The sequence below is a fragment of the Camellia sinensis genome, chromosome 8 (assembly GCF_055761805.1).
Source record: "Camellia sinensis isolate YWXY chromosome 8, ASM5576180v1, whole genome shotgun sequence".
Taxonomy (NCBI): domain Eukaryota; kingdom Viridiplantae; phylum Streptophyta; class Magnoliopsida; order Ericales; family Theaceae; genus Camellia; species Camellia sinensis.
Window position 1 is genome coordinate 193,569,631 of NC_138968.1, and position 19,416 is coordinate 193,589,046.

The 19,416-nt window shown below is 41.9% G+C and overlaps 1 protein-coding gene across 1 annotated transcript; it reads right to left on the bottom strand.

The window, feature by feature from the left end:
• Positions 1-17,088: 17,088 nt before the first annotated feature.
• Positions 17,089-18,018, bottom strand: LOC145798380 (uncharacterized). The gene has a single exon (XM_082885912.1). The coding sequence runs from the start codon at positions 18,016-18,018 to the stop codon at positions 17,089-17,091; it is 930 nt and encodes a 309-aa protein (XP_082742038.1).
• Positions 18,019-19,416: the final 1,398 nt, after the last annotated feature.

The window sequence follows — 19,416 nt, forward strand, 5'->3', positions numbered from 1 at the left end:
AATAACCCACCAATAGAATAACAGCATTGATTATATTGATTCAATAGCAATAACCCACTAGCCATTAAAATTGAGTAAATTATCAAACATTGAATGGTTATCAAATTGAATGGTTACATCTCCAGACCCACCCATTGAATGGTTATCAACTTCACATCTCCAGACCCTTCCAACAATACTGACATCTTTTGAGATTTCTTGTGTGTAAATTGAATGATTATCAAACATTTTATCCCAATAATTCCAGTTGATGGAATTTAGAGGATAATGGGAATCATCCAAGAAACATTTTAGAGGAATATTAATTTAGAGTATACCATCAACTGGATTTAGAGAATAATTCCAGTTGTGTGCCTACTAATTCTATTGAAACATTTTATCAAACACTTAATAAGCAAGAAATATAGAATGGTTATCGAACATATTGGTAACAACCAAATGATAGTAAATGAGTTGATTAAGAAACCCAACCAACCAACTCTTCATAAAAGAAAAATCAACAATACTCACAGGGCTGGTATGAAGATGAATGATTTTGCGAATCGTTCTTTTGATGATCTCTGTGGCTTCAATTGATCAATTGATGATCTCTGTGACTTCAAAGAAAAAGAAAAAAAAAAAATCTGTAATATACAAAGGGCTGGTATGTGAAAACAAATGAATGAACAAATATAGTCAAGATTTTGAAGAACCTCACCGATTTGCTATGTATGTCGCCGATCTACTGGTCCAATTTGCTGGTTTGTCGCTGATTTGCTATGTATTAAGAGTGAGCTCTGAGAGTGAGAGATAAGAGAGAAAACTCACCGTAGGATTGAATTTTGAAGAGAGAGAGAGAGAGAGATGGATGGAAGGGAAGAAGAAACCCCATTGTAAACTCACCGTAAGATTGAATCACCATTGTAAATCCACCATTGAAATATAATTTGTTTCTTGGACATTTTTTAGCTGTTGGATTGAATCAATCCAAGGGTTCACATTTTGACAAAGGGACAACAGTCCCATCAGATTTCAAAAACCACTCTTCCTTATTATATAAATATATGATATACACGACCCAAACCATAAAAATCAACACACACACACTCTTTCTCTCTCTCTCTCTCTCTCCAACCTCATTGCCCACTGCTTCGCCTTGCCTCGCCATCGTCGTCGCTGCCACTAGCCCCACCATTGCTTTCACCGCCCTCTCCTTGTTCACCTTCATCGTACCAACTTGTATAGCATTGATATTGCGTCAACGGCAATATCAACAGTGGAATCGTTCTGCAAGCTCCGATCAATGTCTCTCTCATGGTTCACCACCGTCCTCGCCTCTACTCCAGCACCGCACGCGTAGTCCAACCGTCGTCCTACCTTGCCTCTCCATTTATCGCGTAGTTCTGGTAGCTTTAGACCCCATTTCATATCCTTAACAAGGTTCCATTAACATGCCCCAACGACAAGACGGATCTAGAGATGTCCGATTCTTAGGCGAATCTAGATCTGTCAGAGTAACCAGATTTAGTGATACATAACTCTCTTTATTTCATCATCCTCTCTCTCTAATATACTAGTTTTTAACTTCGAATGTATGTATATATGTATGTATATGAATATGTATAAATATGTATATCTATCTAAACCTTTTAATTGTACATATATTGCTACAGACGGTGGTTCATGGATTGTATGCACTACACACAGTTTATGTTCATGGCGTTTTGTGCTAAAATGCGACTCACTTTTACAGTTTGTTGTTGTTGATTAGGGTTTAGTTGTTAGTGTTGCTGTTGTTCATGATGACTAATCTGTGATGTGATGATGATGAATCTTTGTCTGTAAAATGATTTTAACAGATAGTGGGTGATGAATAAATAGATTGCAACAAATAGGAGAGAGAAAGAGAGATGTGATATTTGAACATATAGGAAAATAATAAAATTTTGAACAGATAGAACAAATTTGTTTTAAACATATTTGTTATAGTTGATTTTCAATAGATAAAATAACAAATTTGCTCAAATATGGTGGAAAATTGAACAGATAGATAAAAAATTGGATAGATATAATTTTATTTGAACAACTATTTAAACAGATAAGGGAAATTTGGATTGAAAATGTTAAAAAATTAAACAAATAGGGTAAAAAATTTGAACAGATAAGGTAAAAAAATTTGAATAGATAGTCAATGAAAAGTCACACTAATAAAAAAAAGAAGTCAATAGGTAAAATTAGAAACAAAATGTCCTATAGAATTTTTCACTAAATTATTTCACAAAGTATAGACCTCTCACCAACAAAAAATATCTATTAGATTTAATACCTTAGACACTCTAAATTGGATTTATCACCAATTTTCTCATATTTTTTCATCACCATCTTATTATTATTATTTAAGATAGGGACCATTTTGTTATTGACTAGGTGAATAATCATGATTGATTATTTACTTAAAATTAATCGAATCTCTTATCAAATAATATGGTAATATAAATTGATAAAAGTTGACATATAACAATTTTTTATCCAAACATATATCTCTGCACAATATTTTTCTAAATATGAATCACATGTTCTTTATTTGAATTAAACAATGACATAAACTCCTATAATTCTCTATAATTTTGTTTGGGGATATTACAAATTAGTGGCACTTTCTCAAAATAATTATAAATTCATGAAAAAAATTATAATTTTAATCACTAATAGTTATAAAATTTACCATAAATCTGTAATTATTTTTTAAAATACCACTCTGTAATTACTTTTTTAAAGGAATTGAAAAATTAACTGGACTATATTAACGGACCCGCAGGTTACATGCGTCCAAATAACGGCTAAATTACTCCCTATAGCCGGTAAGAATTGTACCGACCCGACACCCCCAACGGTCATATTACCTTGAAGGTTGTAACTTGTTTGTATATGCAACGTTTAGTTTGAGTCCCTCCTATATATCTGTCTTTCTTCCGCGTTCATCGGACACCAATCATCGGATCGAAACATCATTAACAAATCCACTTTAAACTACTCATTATTATTATTATTCTCTACGCACATACTTTTACTTGCTTCTCAATATGTCTAGATTACTTGTGATTACTTTACTGGTGTTGTGTGTGTCAGATTCCGGTACTGCTCAGGGACCCGCATCAGCACCGGTTTCCACCAAATCGCAACCGCCGGTAAGTTCTTCGCCCCCGTCAAGTCCTCATTCATCATCATCATCCCCTTCAAAGTCTCCCATTTCGTCGCCGCCAATCGTCGCCACTCCCAAGATTTCTCCGGCGGCGCCATTTTCTCCGTCAACCACCCCCTCCGCTTCGCCGGTCCAACCCCCAACCGCTGTTTCTCCGGCTGCCACGCCACCATCCCCGATACAAGCACCGGTCAATCCTCCGGTTGCCGCCACGACTCCGGTGAGCACCCCAGCGTCATCCCCGGCGGCGATAACTCCGGCGTCATCCCCGGCGACAATAACTCCGGCGTCTTCCCCGGCTGCATTAACTCCGGCGTCTTCCCCGTCGGCATTAACTCCGGCTACTCCGCCTTCGGCAGAAACTCCGGTGAGCACTCCCGCGTCATCTCCTTCTGTGTTAACTCCGGCACCGGCGCAGGCCGAGGTTCCGGCGACTGCTGCGACCCCGACGGTCCCGGCAACGCCGGCGGAGTCACCCGGGATGTTCCCATCATCGAGCAGCCCACCAAGCCCGATGCCGGGGAGTTCGTCGCCGGAGACTGCCCAGAGTCCTGTTGGCGACGTGTCTGGATCGAACTCCAAGTATGAGGGTCGGATATTCTTTAGTGGTTTGGTTCTTTGGGCTGTTTTGGCTTTATAGTCACTTGTTCTCCACTTCATTTGTCTAGTCAAGTGTTATTGTTGCTGTAATTTTAATAGATTGGTATTTGTTTTTTTGAAAAGCTAATAAAATTTCATTTTTATTTGGTTGTTTAGTTGGTTGGTATGAGTAAAAAAGTTGGGTTTATTGCATGCATTCTCCTTTAATAAGATGTTAGCTAATACATAATATGATTCATATGAAGTTTTTATTTAGAAAAATTTGAATAAAACTAAATTAAGTAGTGGGCAATGATATGAATTCAAATTAATTATCAAATATTTTATATAATAAAATCTCTAATATTTTTAATAAATTGTATTACTATCACGCAATTAATTTGCAATTCAAAGAGACAAATGGTGACAATTTTGCAACAGACATAGTTTTCAGTAACATGTGAAAGTTGTCCCTTTGTCTTGCCAATTCAAAGGCCACTAATTTTGATATATTATTAATGCTAATTATGATATATTATTATTAACCATATTCATTATACAAATTATGTCACATCATCAATTAGTACATAACATTATTCTTTAAATTATATCACATCATTAATTAATACACTAATTGATGCATATATAACATTATTCTTTAAAAATTGTTCATAGTAATTTACTTTCTCCTCACATGGCAAAAGATGCCCCACACACGCATACATGATGTGATGATGTGGGGTTATTTTATAGAAACGAGGATTAAAATTTAGAATTATTAATGTATTAAATGTTGTGATTTGTTACAAGAATGAGAATGAAAATGAATTAGAAATAATTAGTGAATGTCTCTTGCAAAGGCATAAAATTGTAATCAAATTATTTTTAATTCCTTAAAAAATATATATTTTTAATTAGTAGATGTATAGAGAAGAAAGAAAAAACAATTCTTGGACATGATTGGCTTTTGAAATTAAAAAAATAAAAAATTGTGTTCAAACACAACTTGAGTCTAAAAATTTAATAACAAATCCAACCCTAACATAATATTACAATCTCATTTCCATATCTAAGACTTGTATATTATATAAAACTGGACCGATATTTACCCCCCCTAATTACTTTGGTCCACCCACATCTTTAAACCCCAATTCAGCAAAATGAAATCCTTACATTTTTTCTTTAAACCCCTATCTTAATACCAATTATACCCTTAATCCCAAAACCAAATCCAAACCTAAACCCAAACCCTAACCGCTTCCACTTCTCTCTCTAATCTAGATTCTCTCTTTGTTTTCTTTGTTTTCTTGCATTCAAATCAAGTATGGGTGAGAAATAGAGCAAAAGAAAAGACCCATCAACAATGGCCACCATTAAAACCTCTATCATAGGTTATGGCGAATGATTTCTTGCATCCTTTCTCCATCTTCTCTCTTTTCTTCTTCATCTTCTTTTGAAAACCTTAGGTTTTCATCTCTCTCTCTCTCTCTCTCACTCTCGCTCGTTCTCTCTCACAATAGATAGAGAGGTCACGATGGCAGAGTGGGTTCAGCAACACAGTGCTGAACAAATCCTAAATGCTTGACAACACAATGTTGAACGAATCCTGAATGTTCGGAAATACAGTGTTGAACAAATCCTTTTAGTTCGATAACACAGTGCTGAATGGGTTGATCTCTCTTCTCTAATTTAGATCTACAATAGGAGATGAGGGTGTTTGTCGGTAAAGGTGATGGCTGATTGCGACGGAGAGAGTGGTAGTTATGATAGTGAGGAGTGGTCAGAGATGATAGAGGTTGCAGTGATGAGGGGTGGTTAGAGATGGTGGTGGTTGTGGCAGTGAGAGGTGGTCAGAGATGGTGGTATTGCCGGAGGTGATTAGGGTTAGGCTAGAGTTTGGAAAATTAGGTTTAGAAGATTATGAATAAAGGTAAAAGTGAAATTTTAGATTGGGACAAAATTGGAATTAAAAACAAAATGAATGAGGTGGGGGTTCTAAGAAAAAAAGTAAGGGTTAATAGTAATGCTCTATATAAAACTTAGAGATTAATACTACTTTGCAAATTACCCTTAGGTTCAAATATATTCGATGTATAGAATGAATCTAAATCAAATGTTAATATTTATATATATAATTTTATGGGTTTATAATTTCAATAATAATAGGTATTATAAATAAATATCATGAAAAACTTTTATAAAAATTTTCCACCATTAAATTAGTTTATAATATTTTTATTTCCCTTAAATTAATTTCATGATACGTAACATTACCCTTTTACCATTTCTCTTTATTTTATACACAAAACTTTTGTACCTTTTAAAATTCAAACACCATATTCACCAACGCGGGGCATGAAAACAGATTGAAATGACCAAGTCACGAGTCATATTTTATTCTCGCCTTAATTTAGAGCCATCACCAACAAATCGTGATCGAGAGATAGAATTTTTTGAAGTAAATTTCAATTTTCGATTGCTAAAATAGCTATCAAGAGATAGAGATACGATTCCTCTCTCGGTAGAGATCAGCCGCTAACAAAAACTTCACGTTGCGATGAGCTCATTTTTCAAAGTTTCTCCTGCTGTTTGGTTGCTAGGAAATCTCTGAGAAAATTCTTAGTGTACGAGAAAGAAATATTTGCCTCGCTCCATACCTTCTTGCTTCCAAGCTCGTTGCACACTGCTAGAACTTCGTCGTACTATAAACAAAATAAAGTTGAGCTACTCGGCGGGTAGGTTTGCCAGAAAACCCCTTCGACGGTCAAGTTAGCTTGCTGGGAGAAGAGAGAAGGCAGAAAGCACTGTAGAGAGAGAGTTACACAAAATTGCGTCAGGTTGCTTACCTCCAACGTATGTCTCTTCCTCATTTTCAAGGTTGGCCATGCAGCCTCAGAGATGTGAGCGCACTACCTCTGTTGTCCTTCCTGGACAGGCGGTTGTGCTCCTCTCTACCTTTCCTACACGTGTAGAGATCGAAACCACCAAACAGTGCTTGTCGCACCGCCAAACAGTATTGAGGCATACCAAGAGTGGAGAGTGCTCGACCAGGCTGTTACTTGTGAACCATAGATACCAACAACTGTAGGTGGGCACGCCGTTCGACATCTCGGCTATTGACCGCGACCTCATGAACCATCTCTGCCCTAACAACTGTAGTTCTAACCATCCACTATTCAGCCGCCACGTGGTTCTGCCACCGAGAACCGTAATACTTGTGCTCGAACCCCAACGTGAGACAACCAAGTCTGGCCCAACACCATATCTCGTGCGGGTCGAGCTCGGGCAAACTCCATATACCGTGCGATTATATCTCAATCGTACATCCCAAGTAACCTTAATCTGGCAGGGCACCACGTTTAGTGCAGACCTAGTTTGGCCCAACAGTACACCCCAAACTCTCCTTATATAACCGAACACCACATTCCGTGTTGGTGTAGCTCGGTCCGTTGTTCGGCACAAATCTCCCTCTCAATTGCCCCTTAATCTTATCCGAGCTAAACGTAAGTGAGATTACCCTTCTACCTGAGCTATTCATTTTGGCCAGTCATTGAGACTTGTGTCGATTGTCTTGTCATCAATCAATAAGCCGTACTGACAACCCATCAGTTGTACTGACAGTCTGTCACCGCCAAGCCACGTGGCGTTCCCCCAGAGGCTTCGTGCTGTCCTCACAGCTGTTCTCATCATACCCAAATTTTGAAAAGTTGTCACCCTTTGGGTTTCCCCCCATATATACGCGTGAGGCCAGACACTTACACAGTTCATCTCCTCTTTTGTGTAAAACCCTAAACCTTTGAGCTCTGCCTCCGTCGTTGTTGCCGCCATTGCTTCCATTCGAGCCATTTTCAGTATTTTTTGTCTTCATGAACATCACAACAGGGGTCGAGGCTGACTAGGTCTTGATTTGGCACCCAAATTCGTAAGTCTTTCTCATTCTCCTCCATTTTCCATTGTTATACTTCATGTTCTTCATTTTTTCTTTATTTGGGATTGTTAGTATACTGCCGATGCCCCTCTCAATGGGTTAGATTGATAGGTATTCATAGAACCTAAGTAAAATCGGAACCAAAAACATAAATGGGGCCCCCGTGCCCCTCATTTCCCTTAATCTCAATATATAGCTTTGAGTTTAGGATGAGCTGATCAATTTCTGGGCAAAACTGAGCTAAATCCTAATTTCAGATCCACAAATAGGATTGAGCCGAGCTAAAAGTGGTTTGTGGTCCTTCCAAGCGATAGAGACAGCGACAGCGATCGCGCTAAAAACTTGTAGAGATCATCTAGCTGAGATAGACGCTAAGTAATTAGGACTGGACCCAAAACCGGCCTAACATGTTAGGTTTTGTAACCGGTCTAAAACCCCAAACTGAGTAAAGATTGAGAACGCATCAGAACTATTGCTGAGCTAGGTGTATTTGAGAGCCGTGCACTCATTGTCACTCGTTGTCATGCTAATACTTGCACTTATTTTTAATAATGCAAGACTAGGTTCAACCAGGCACACATCAACATCACATCGATGAGGCTCAAAGATTGAGCAAATAATAACCTGAGCCGCTTAATTTTGATCGAGCTACTATCAAATTTACCATACAAAATAAAACTGGGATAAATGGGGAAGTACCGGTTTATGGTTAGTTTGCCTGGGGCAATGGCCGAGTTCCGTAGGGAATACAGCATCCTAAACGACGTCTACCTTGAGTTGGCCAAGAAAGGAGGCACTCCTTGGGGAACATTTAGACGTTTACCCTTTCACGGTCGTGTCCATTGTGGAAGGCAGCTTGCGCTTTTCGGTCCAACCCTTGGTCTGCGAATTTTTGAGGCAGACTAGGCTGTGTCCGACTCAAAGGTCCAATAACACATACAAGATAATAAACGGCGTAGCCGCCCTAAACCGGATCCTCGGTTTGAACCTCGGCCTTGCCAAGATATTCCACCAATATGCACTTAGTAAAAATAAAGGCGGTTTCTGCTATTACCTGAAAGTAAGAAAGGGCCGAGCAAAACTTATAGAGGGCAACTCAGACAATGAGGTAAATGATGACGACTTTTTATGGGTATCTGAAAATCACGAAGACACCGAAGCGCCCATACCGAGCTAGTACATACGAAAAAATTTCAAAACCGCTGGTGAGCATAATAGCGCGGTTAAAATTTTTATATTTGATTTGTCTTTGCCAATCTAACCCTTGTTTTCCTTTTGCAAATTATAAACTCTTGGCAGATGATTACTCCCGCACCAACCAAGAGGCTATAAGGGTTATTATAACGCCCTCAAAATAAATACACCAACCAATCGTTCATAATATCCATAGACATAGGAGAATAAATATATTCATTCATTAGAGTGTTCTTTACAAAAAGGATTACATGTTGACAACAAAAGTAAATGTCCTACGGGCTCACAACTTTCCAAGTCAACACTTGGTTACAACAAAAGAGGGTCAGAAGCCCTTTACAATTAAAGCCCTCGGCTTATAAATAAAACATGTATACATAAAATCAAACAACAAAAATGGAGACTTCAGTTCGAAAACCTCCCAAGCTAAGTCCTTGGAGGCAGCATGTCACCTGTACCTGAAATGGTGTCCCAAATAGGGTGAGCCAAAGCCTAATAGAGATACGCTAAACAGAATATGAGAATTAACTAAAACATTAGTATTCGATAAATGTTTAACCTTGTAAACCAGCTTGTACCATTCTCATGACCAATCAGCAATTTCATCATATTCAATCTATTTCCCATCGTTTAATCACATTGATCCACTAACATAATCCGATATTATCCAAACTGTTTTAAATGAGACTACAACTCATGTGATAACACTTCAATAACAAACATCATTCAACACTTCTATTCACATGCCATTTTATGGAACTACGTCCGAGGGAACCGGCACCCATAAATATATATAAGATTTCGGGACTTGCACCCACGACACTCTGGCCAACTTAGTTATCATTGGAGTCCATCCCCTATCTCCTCCCAAACAAATGGAGTACATCCCCTATCTTCTCCCACACAATATACATATATAATGTATTCAAACATATAGTCATATATAATGACCTAACAATTCACAAATTCAATGTGTTAATTCCACTGTCACACTCAATGACTTAATCCACTTGATTAGTTTCAATTTCCCTAATCATCATGCATTGTCTACAACAATCAAGACTATCCTTCACTGATAGTCCAAGGCAGTTATTTCTAAATAGATAAATAAATCTATCAAACAGATAAATTATTTCATTTTTCATCAGTGAGTGATTCATCAATCTAAGTACACCAATTAGTCCCAATTCCATCTAATTTCATGATTTTCAAATCAATTTCATATTCCCACAATTACCAAATTAATTATACAAATTAATTAATTACATTCAATTAGGACATTTTTCTCATTTTCTCAAACATTGATCCTAAGACCAAATTTCACCAACTCAAACCCACAAACCCCATTTTCAAGACCTCATATGCACATGGAGCTTAAAAACACAAAACCCTTCTTTAGAGTATTACAAATCTCAAACCCTAACTTCCCAAATATCCAAATCATACCATTTATATGAAATGACTAACACTTATGTTAAAACTCATAAAAATGAATAGATTGTCCCTACCTCAAATGAAGAGACTCAAAGGAGATGAAGAGAGGAACCCAAGATGCTACAAATTCAAAAATTTTCGGATCAAAGCGAAGCCCACGCGAAGCTCTAACTTTCTTACAAAGGGACTAAGGTAGAAAACCCCTAGAATAAGGTGTATTTGTAGAGACAGAGTGTATAGAGAGAAAGAGGCAGCTGAGTTAGGGTTATGGATGAAAGAAGTGGTGAAAAAGTGATGAATAGCACGCTACTGCCAACTGATATATTCGAGGCTCGCTCGAGCGAAAGAGTAGTTGCTCAAGCGACCAAATACAAAAGAACCTCGCTCGAGCGCAAGAAGGGTCACTCAAGCGAACAATGCGAAGCTTTAGGTCTGCAACCCAGAAGCACGCTCGAGCGCAGGAGTTCTCGTTCGAGCGAAGAAACACAAAACATAGTGCTCGCTCGCTCAAGCACAAGAAAGCTCGCTCGAGTGAGGAATACCAACCTTTAGGTCCAAAAGAGATGCAGACGCACGCTCGAGCGCAATATTTCTCGATCGAGCGAAGAGACACAAGACACAAAGCTCGTTCGAACGCAAGAAAGCTGGCTCGAGCGAAAGCTGCGTCTGAAAAAGAAACCTGAAGACCCACAAAACTCACTCGAGCTTAAGAAAGCTCGCTCAAGCAAAGAAGCAAATACCCAGGCCTCGCTCGAGTGAAAAAGCCAAATTCTGGGCAGCAACCATTTATTTCAAATCATGACCCAACCTATTCCAAACTTACCGAACACAACCCAAAATTCAAATACAAGGAATTAAAGGATGAAAACAAGAATAAGACAACAACATACAACCACTAGACCTGAGTCAGGAACACAATATATGACGGGGAAACCGAGATCGTTATAGTTGCTCTACAGCACCCAGTCAAGGAACGAGAGCCCTAAAAGCTGCTCGGATACTAATCAAGCTATCGCCATATAGCGCCGCGCAAGAGTAAGGTCACTGATTTTCTTCGTGCCTCTTCTCTAGAGCTGGATCCAAATCTTTCGCCGATCAGACTTGTACCTCTAACTGCCGAGCAAGAAATGGCGAAGATCCGTGCTATAAAGTCCATGATCACAGGTGAGTCGAGCGATTCACAGCCGGCAGAAAAGATTGAAGACCAAACCTTTAGGCCAACTGTGCACGAAGGACCAGTGCTGGCTCTCGCCAGCGAGCAAGTTACTGGTCGATCGAAGACGAGGCCTAGACAAGCTTCGACTACATAAGGGTTGGTCAATGAAGATTCAATCGAGCTACCTTCTGCCAATTAGGGGGACCAAACTGAACAACCCTTGGCCGAGTAATCCACTCGCTCTATTGTCCCTCTAGCTTGGTCACCTAAGTTGAAGGACAAAGACAAAGCGATGACCACGTTCGATTTGGTCTACGCCGATAAAGACTACTCGTTCGGTTTCCAGATAACCAAGGGCTTGCTTCTTCCGGCCAGCATAAAGAGGCACGATGAGCTTTCCGACCTGAAAGTCCTTAGGTCGGCTGCGAAGTCAATCGTTCTGGTAAGTAATCGAATATATTTGTTAAAGTCATTGCTCGGTTTCGATGTTCTGAAGTCTTCTTTGTTGCAGGCCACGCAGAAGAATTATCTAGCCCATGAGCGCATGGTCTTCGTGCGGCAAAGTCTGCGAGAGGCCATTGCTGATAATAAGACCAAGAAGGCCGAGTTGGAAAAGCTGAAAATCACGCATGAATTTCTGTTGGCCGAACGGGATCAGATGGCCAAAAAACTTGCGAAGGCCAAAGAGGATAAGCAGAGGGCGATGCAGGCCAAGAAAGAGAGATATTTGGCCGAGCTACACAAGCTCCGCGCTGCTCACAAGGCCGAGCTTAAGGAGCAAGTTGCCAAAGCGAAGGACCGTGGCTACGCGGAAGGTGAGAAGGTCTATGAGCGTCAGGTAGAGGGTACCAAAGACATATTCTTTCAATGGGGCTAGAAAACTGCCGCGAAGAAGCTTGGTCAGGCTCCAGAGTCTGACGTTTTCATGAACCCCCCTCCCGCCTTCATTCCCTCATACAAGCAGGCTTATGCTGTCGTTGTGCAGTAATAGTTGATTGATGGGACCCAAGCTGCTAGCGTGGCAAAGGAACTTGCTCCGCAAACAATTGACCATGCGCTGTTACCAGTCATTTCTGAGGAGGCATCTCCAAGCGGCGACCAGGCCGAGCGAAAGGCCGACCTGGTTCTTGATTCTGGCCTAGAGACCGCGCTGAACGCGATTGACGAAGAGGTGGCCAATCAAGAGGATACAGTCAACATAGATGAGGCCCTTTTGTATTGTTCATCTTCTACCCCCCCCCTCACATTTTTTTTTTGATGTAACCGGGCTGGCGGTCCACCTTTTGTAATCAAACTTCAGTAGTAATGAAAATCACCATCTTTTTACTCGTCATATGTATGTGTCTTCAATTTGTCTACCTTGTTTGAATGATTGAAACTATAACTTTTATTGTTGCCAAGATAAAACTGCTCGGTTTAACTTTTGAATTTGCATACACATAAAATTTCCTTTCAAAATTGGGGAAGCATAACTGTCTCCTTGGTAAGAAAATTCAGCTCAGTCTAAAGGAAAAAACAATCCATGAGTTGGACAAATCGAAACTCATTTCCTAGTGAGCAAAGCTAGCTTGGGTTAACGAGCAAAGTCAGCTCGATTTTATAGCAAAAGTTAGGTAGAACGAGAACTTTTTCCTCGACGAGCAAAATCAGCTCGGAGGACACCAACCCTTTTTGGCGAGCAAAATTAGCTCGGTTCAAGAACACCAACTTTCTATTAATGTGAGCAAACTCAGCTCGAAGGAGGCGAGCAAAATCAGCTTAGAACAAGCGAACACGGTTGGAGATGGCACCAACTGTTTGCATGGCAGGCAAAGTCAGCCTGGTTTGGGCGAAGTCAGCCCGGTCTTATGCCTAATTTTCTACACGGTGGACTATCGCTGTTAAGGCTGTATTGCCCCTTGCACTTAGTAGCTTAATACTTTAATACAGAAAAACATAATACAATAGAAAGTAGTGGCTTTTTTCCATTGCATAGCAAACATTACATGTAGTGACAAAAGGCCAAGTTTCAAAATAAAAAAGGAAGAAAGATTACATTTCAAAAGTAAAACAGCTTGAGGTTGGCCGCATTCCATGGCCTTGGTATGGCTTTTTCGTCCAAGTCCTCCAGATGGTATGCCCCGTTACCAGCCAAGCCTATTATCTTATACGGCCCTTCCCAATTTGCACCCAATTTGCCATCACCAGGGAACAACGTATTGTCCATCACCTTCCTTAAGACCCAGTCCCTAACTTTGAACAGGTGTGGATGCACAGTCTTGTTGTATTTTTTGAAGAGCTCTTGTTGGTAGGCTGCAATGTAAATTAGCACCCTTTCTCTTCTTTTTTTGCCTAAATCTAACTCCAGGGTGATAGCTTCACTGTTTAAGTCGAACTCAAAGTTTCAGATCTGATGGTTGGCATGCCGATTTCTAAGGGTATGACCGCCTCTATGCCATAAGCCAAGGCGAATGAAGTTTCCTCGATTGAATGTCTTAGGAAGGCTTGGTATGTCCAGAGTATGTTGGGAAGTTCCTCAGCCCACCTCCCTTTGGCTTTCTCTAGCCGCTTTTTCAGCTCGTCCAAGATAGTCTTGTTTGAAGCTTTAGCTTGACCGTTTGATTGAGGGTAGGCCGGTGTTGAATTATAGAACTCGATCTTTAACTTTTCGCAAAATCTACGGAAGAGTTTCCCATCAAACTGCATACCGTTATCTGAGATGAAGGCCTTTGGGACACCAAACCGAGTAATTACATTCTACTAGACAAACTTCTTTACATCTTTCTTCTTGATGGTGGCCAATGGCTCAGCCTTAACCCATTTGGTAAAGTAGTCAGTGACAGCAATGAAAAATTTGCGATTGCCTGGCGCGGCTGGAAGCGGTCCCACAATGTCTAGCCCCCATAGTGCGAATGGCTAAGAATTGGTTAATTAAGCAACTCTTTGGCTGACTGATGGATCAACTGAGCAAATTTTTGACACTTCTCCCATCTGCAGACATATTTCTGTGTGTCGGCCTATATACACGGCCACCAATAGCCTTGGGAAATTGCTTGGTACACCAATGATCTGCCCCCAATGTGGCTGCCACACATGCCTTCATGAATTTCAAAGAGAAATGCGTCAACCTTGCTGGGGTGGATGCATTTTAGGTATGGTCCAGTTTCTTGTATAAGGCGTCAGATGGAGAGAGCCAAAACTGCTCAAACTTGGCCTTTATCTTGTTAGCTTCCTTCTTCTTGGTGGGCAGGACTCGATCTTTTAAGAAGGTGATGATTGGATCCACCCAAGATGGTCCCAAGTCGGCGCAGTGTACCTCGGGCGCCTCTGGTTCCTCAATGCTTGGTTGGGGCAAGAATTCAATCATCAAAGGATTGGGAAAGGTGGTTTGCATAGATGTCAGGTCGGCTAATTCGCCTGCTTGACTATTTTCTTCACCATTGATTTTTTTCATTCTTATTGCGGCAAATTTTTTGAATACTTTCATCATTGGCCTCATATTCCCTAGAGACTTGATTGACTACCAATTTGGAGTCGCTGAACACCATAAGCTCTGATGTCTTCATTCGTAGAGCACCCTTCAGGCCGGCAAGGAAGACTTCATATTCTGTCTCATTATTGGATGCTGGGAATCCCATTGTGATAGCATGCTCAACGGTCAGTTCATTTGGCGAGGTCAACATAACTCCCAACTAGGTCCCATGTCTGTTGAAAGCCCCATCAATGAAGAGCTTCCACATCTCACCAATGAACAATTTCCAACAGTCGGAGGGATTTTGAGAGTTTTTCAAATCCAAGGCATTGGTCGGCTTTATGTGTAGCTTTCCTATATGCACACTCGTCTTGTCGATCGGTAAGTCGGCTGGCTTTTGCTCTGCCCGCTCAGAATTGTCTTGCTCGGCAATTGCTTACTCCTCATCTTTCCGCGACAGTGTCGACATTATGAGCCTTTCAAAATCTGCATTATCTTTTTCCTTTTGCTCGGCTTTGTGCTCCAAGTCTATTGAACAGATAAGGTGGGTGCCTGGTGTAAATTCCGTGACAAAATTAGCCAGGGCTTGTGCTTTGATAGCTGTGCACGGATGGAACTTGATGTCGTACTGCCCTAGCTCTACCGCCCACTTCAAAATTCTACCTGTGAAATCCGTTTTCTTAAAGAGCACCTTGATTAGAAATTAGGTCAGCACCACGATTGTGTGGGTGTGGAAATAGTGTGCCAATTTTCTAGAGGCCATCATAAGAGCTAGTGCCAATTTTTCTAGCGGCAGATACCTTGATTCGGCTGGGAGCAGTGTCTTGCTAACATAGAAGATGGGGAGACGTTGAATTCCCTCAGCTCGGACAAGCACTGCGCTTACTGCATGTTGAGAAACGACCAAGTATAGATAGAGCTCTTCACTGGGTTGTGGAGTGACCAGGATTGGGGTGGTAGAGAGATAGGCCTTCAAGTCCTTTAAAACGCGGTCGCATTCTACATCTCAGAAAAACTTAGCCTTCAAACTTTTGACGAAGGGCCTGTAGCGATCTGATAATCGGCTGATAAATCTGTTCAGCGCGGCTGCCATTCCGGCGAGATGCTGCACGTCCTTTGTGGAATTTGGTCGCTCTAACTCTTGGATTGCCTTGATCTGTGAAGGGTCAGCTTCTATACCCCGATTTGCCACTAAGAAGCCCAAAAACTTTCCTGCACCCGTACCGAAAGCGCATTTAACAGCAGTCAAGCACAATTTATGGCGCTTGAGGATTACAAACATTTCAGCTAGGTCAAAGAGGTGTTGGGACTCATATTTTCTTTTCACCACCATGTCATCAATATAGGCTTCCATAGTGTGGCTGAGAAGAGAAGCAAACATTTTGGTCACCATCCTTTTTGAAAGTCGCCCCGGCGTTCTTAGGACCAAATGGCATAACCTTGTAACAACACAAGCCTCTCAGCGTGGTAAAGGATGTGATCTCTCTGTCCAGCTCGTACATGGTGATTTGGTGGTAGTCGCGGTATGCATTAAGAAAGCTAAATCTCCGGTGACTAGCGGTAAGATCCACCAACTGGTCAATCCTTGGGAGCGGAAAGTTGTCCTTCAAGCAGGCACGGTTAACCATCTTGTAATTGACGCATACTCACCATTTTTCATTTTTCTTCAGCATTACCACCGTGTTAGAGATCCATCTGGGGTATTACACTTCTTCAATTGCCCCAACCTCCAGCAAGTTTTTGACCTCCTCCACTACTACCTCGGCATGGTGCAAGGTCGAACGCTATGTTCTCTGTATGACTAGCCAGGCGTTGGGAAAAACGTTCAACTGATGACAAATGAAGCTTGGGTTGACGCTAAGCATATCGTAAGGCATCCACGCAAAGGCCTCAGTATTGGAGACCAAAAAGTTAACGCAGTCCAACCGCTCGGTGCTGGACAATGATGAGCCCAAGGGAAAGAATTTGTTCTGGTCACTCTCGACAATCCGAACTTCCACCAAGTCTTCAACTGACTTTTCTTCGGCTTTACTTCCCACATCTTCCAGGACCTCCTTGCCTTCTGGTCCTTCTATCATAGGTACGAAACCTTTCGTTGTCCGACTGTCGTTGACCACGATGAAGCATTGTTTCGACTTCACTTGGTCTCCTCAAACTTCTTTGATTTACCCGGTCGGGCCAAGGAAGCGCATGACTTGGTGATAAGTGAAAGTCACCGCTTGCTTGGCATGCAACCAACCCCTCCCTAATATCAAGTTATAGGTAGATGGGACTTTCAGTACCCAGAACTCGACCTGTTTCGTGATCGACCCAGCCTTGACTGGCAATATGATCTTTCCGACCAGCCATTCCGGTTGAGAGTTGAAGCTGATCAAGGGAGATGTTGCTGGGGCCAAGTCCTTGTCCTCCAACTTCATCTGTTTGAATGCATCATAGTATATGATCTCGACCGGACTCCCCTGATCGATCAATATTCTCTTGATATCGAAGTCCTTGATACGAAGTGTCACCACCAAGGCGTCATTGTGAGGGGTTTGAATTCTTTCTAAGTCTTTGCTCAAAAAGGTCATGATGTCCTGCACCTTGGTCTTTCCTTTCTTTACAGCGAGCTGAATAGAGAGCACTTCCTTTATGTCCTCAGCCTTTTTAATCATCTCTCTGAGCTCGCATACTCTCGCCGGCTTGATGATTCTGTGAATGGCGTTAATAACTCTGTGTGGCGCTGTGTCTAGGACGGCTAGCCCATTTGGCTCAGTTTGCCCTTGTGGAGCAGCCATCATACCTCCGTCGATGTACTGGTTTAAATGCCCTGCTGTGACCAGCTCTTCCAAATGTTGTTTCAATGGCACGCAGTCCTTTGTTCGATGCCTTATTTCTTCATGGAAAGTGCAATGGTATCTCGAGTTGAAGCCCCTCTGTGCATTCTCCAATTTTGTTGGCCAACGGACATATGGCTTGCCTCTAATCTCGCTGAGGATGCGATAAATTGGGATTTTGAAGACCGTTGTGATATCGGACCGTGCTTTTAACTTTCTCTTGGCATCTTCCTCCTCGTTGCGTGGAGCATTAGCTTGGTCATTCCTGCGGCCTTTCATTGCGACCAGTCCCACGGTGTTGCTCTCTCGCTCGATTTTTTGGGCGGTTATCCTCCTGTCCTACCGAGTGAACCTTCCCAGCCAGACGTTTGTCTGCCACAACTGGATTTGCCTTCTCAATTATGGCAACGGTGACAACATCATCCTCAACTTAGATGTGCTCGTTGATCCGTTGCATCAATGATTCCATGGTTATGAGTTGAAGCATCGTGAGCGAGTCTCACAGTCTATGTCCAACTGGTAGACCTCACTTGTACTGGGCGATCGCCAAATTGGTGGGGCAATCGAGGATCTCATTGTAGGTCTCCTAATACTTGGCATTGTATGCCTTCAAAGAACCACCTAACTCCATCTTGATACCTAGGAGGTGGTCGACCTCTTTAGGCATTCGAGTGTTAGTCTTGAATCTGGTGACGAAGGTTTCTACTAGCTGCTGCCACCTATCGATACTCTGCGTCGGGAGCCTTTTGAACCATTTCAGCCCCAGTTCTCCCAAACTCGCCGGGAATATTAGACACATCAAGGTGTCGTTGCATCAATGGCCTCTCATTACTTGTCGGTAATGACTAACATGCATGTACGGATCCGTCTTACCATTATGCAGCGTGAACTTTGGTTGATGGAATCCGACGGGAGCGGTGTGCTCTCTATCTCTAGAGACAGTGGGGTGGCGGTGAGTTGTGCCAAATCTCTGTCCACCGGTGCTGGAACCACCACTCTAGGTAGCGGCATGGCTACGTCCTCACTGCAACGGGGTCGGACACTCAGCCTTTGCAACGCTGGCACTCTTTGGGCCTCTCTGCGGCATGCATGTTCCTCCAAGACCTCCCTTAAGTCCTCCGAACGAGCAGAGTAAGAGTATCTCGACGTTGTCGACGGATGTGAGGGACAATAGCTACTGTCTCGCGTGCACGACCTCTCTATCGGTGGGTTAGAATCACCAACGTCGTGGCTCCTGGTGATGGAGAGGGAGGGAGTCCCCCGTTGGTGCTGGCTTCTTAAACGACGGGGTTGGGTGTGCTCACTGTGGTTTCCTACTCTAATAACACATTTTCCTTTGATTTGTCACTTCAACGTTTCCATCTCAGCCGTCATCTTCCGAATGAGGACGTCTTGGTCCCTAAGTTTGTGTTCCGGATCCTAAGCATGCGACTCTCCTCGCAGCCAGTGCCCCTCAAGACTCAGCGAATGATCAGTACTCTTTGTGCGTTTATCTCGTGTGTCTCTAGGGAGCCCTCTAGAAGAGGTCTCCAGGCCCGCCGTGGTCGGAACGGCAGGAGAGACATCTCTTCTCCGGATTGACTCTAGAGTGATTTCGTCGATAACGAACAATAGTGTTTCATCGATGTTCGCCATGGAAAATAGCTAAAAGAGCTTGTAGAACAAGGTTTGTCTATC

Excerpts from the sequence above, each read along its gene's own strand:
- LOC145798380 (XM_082885912.1), bottom strand. The coding sequence starts at position 18,018 with ATGAAAGGCCGCAGGAATGACCAAGCTAATGCTCCACGCAACGAGGAG.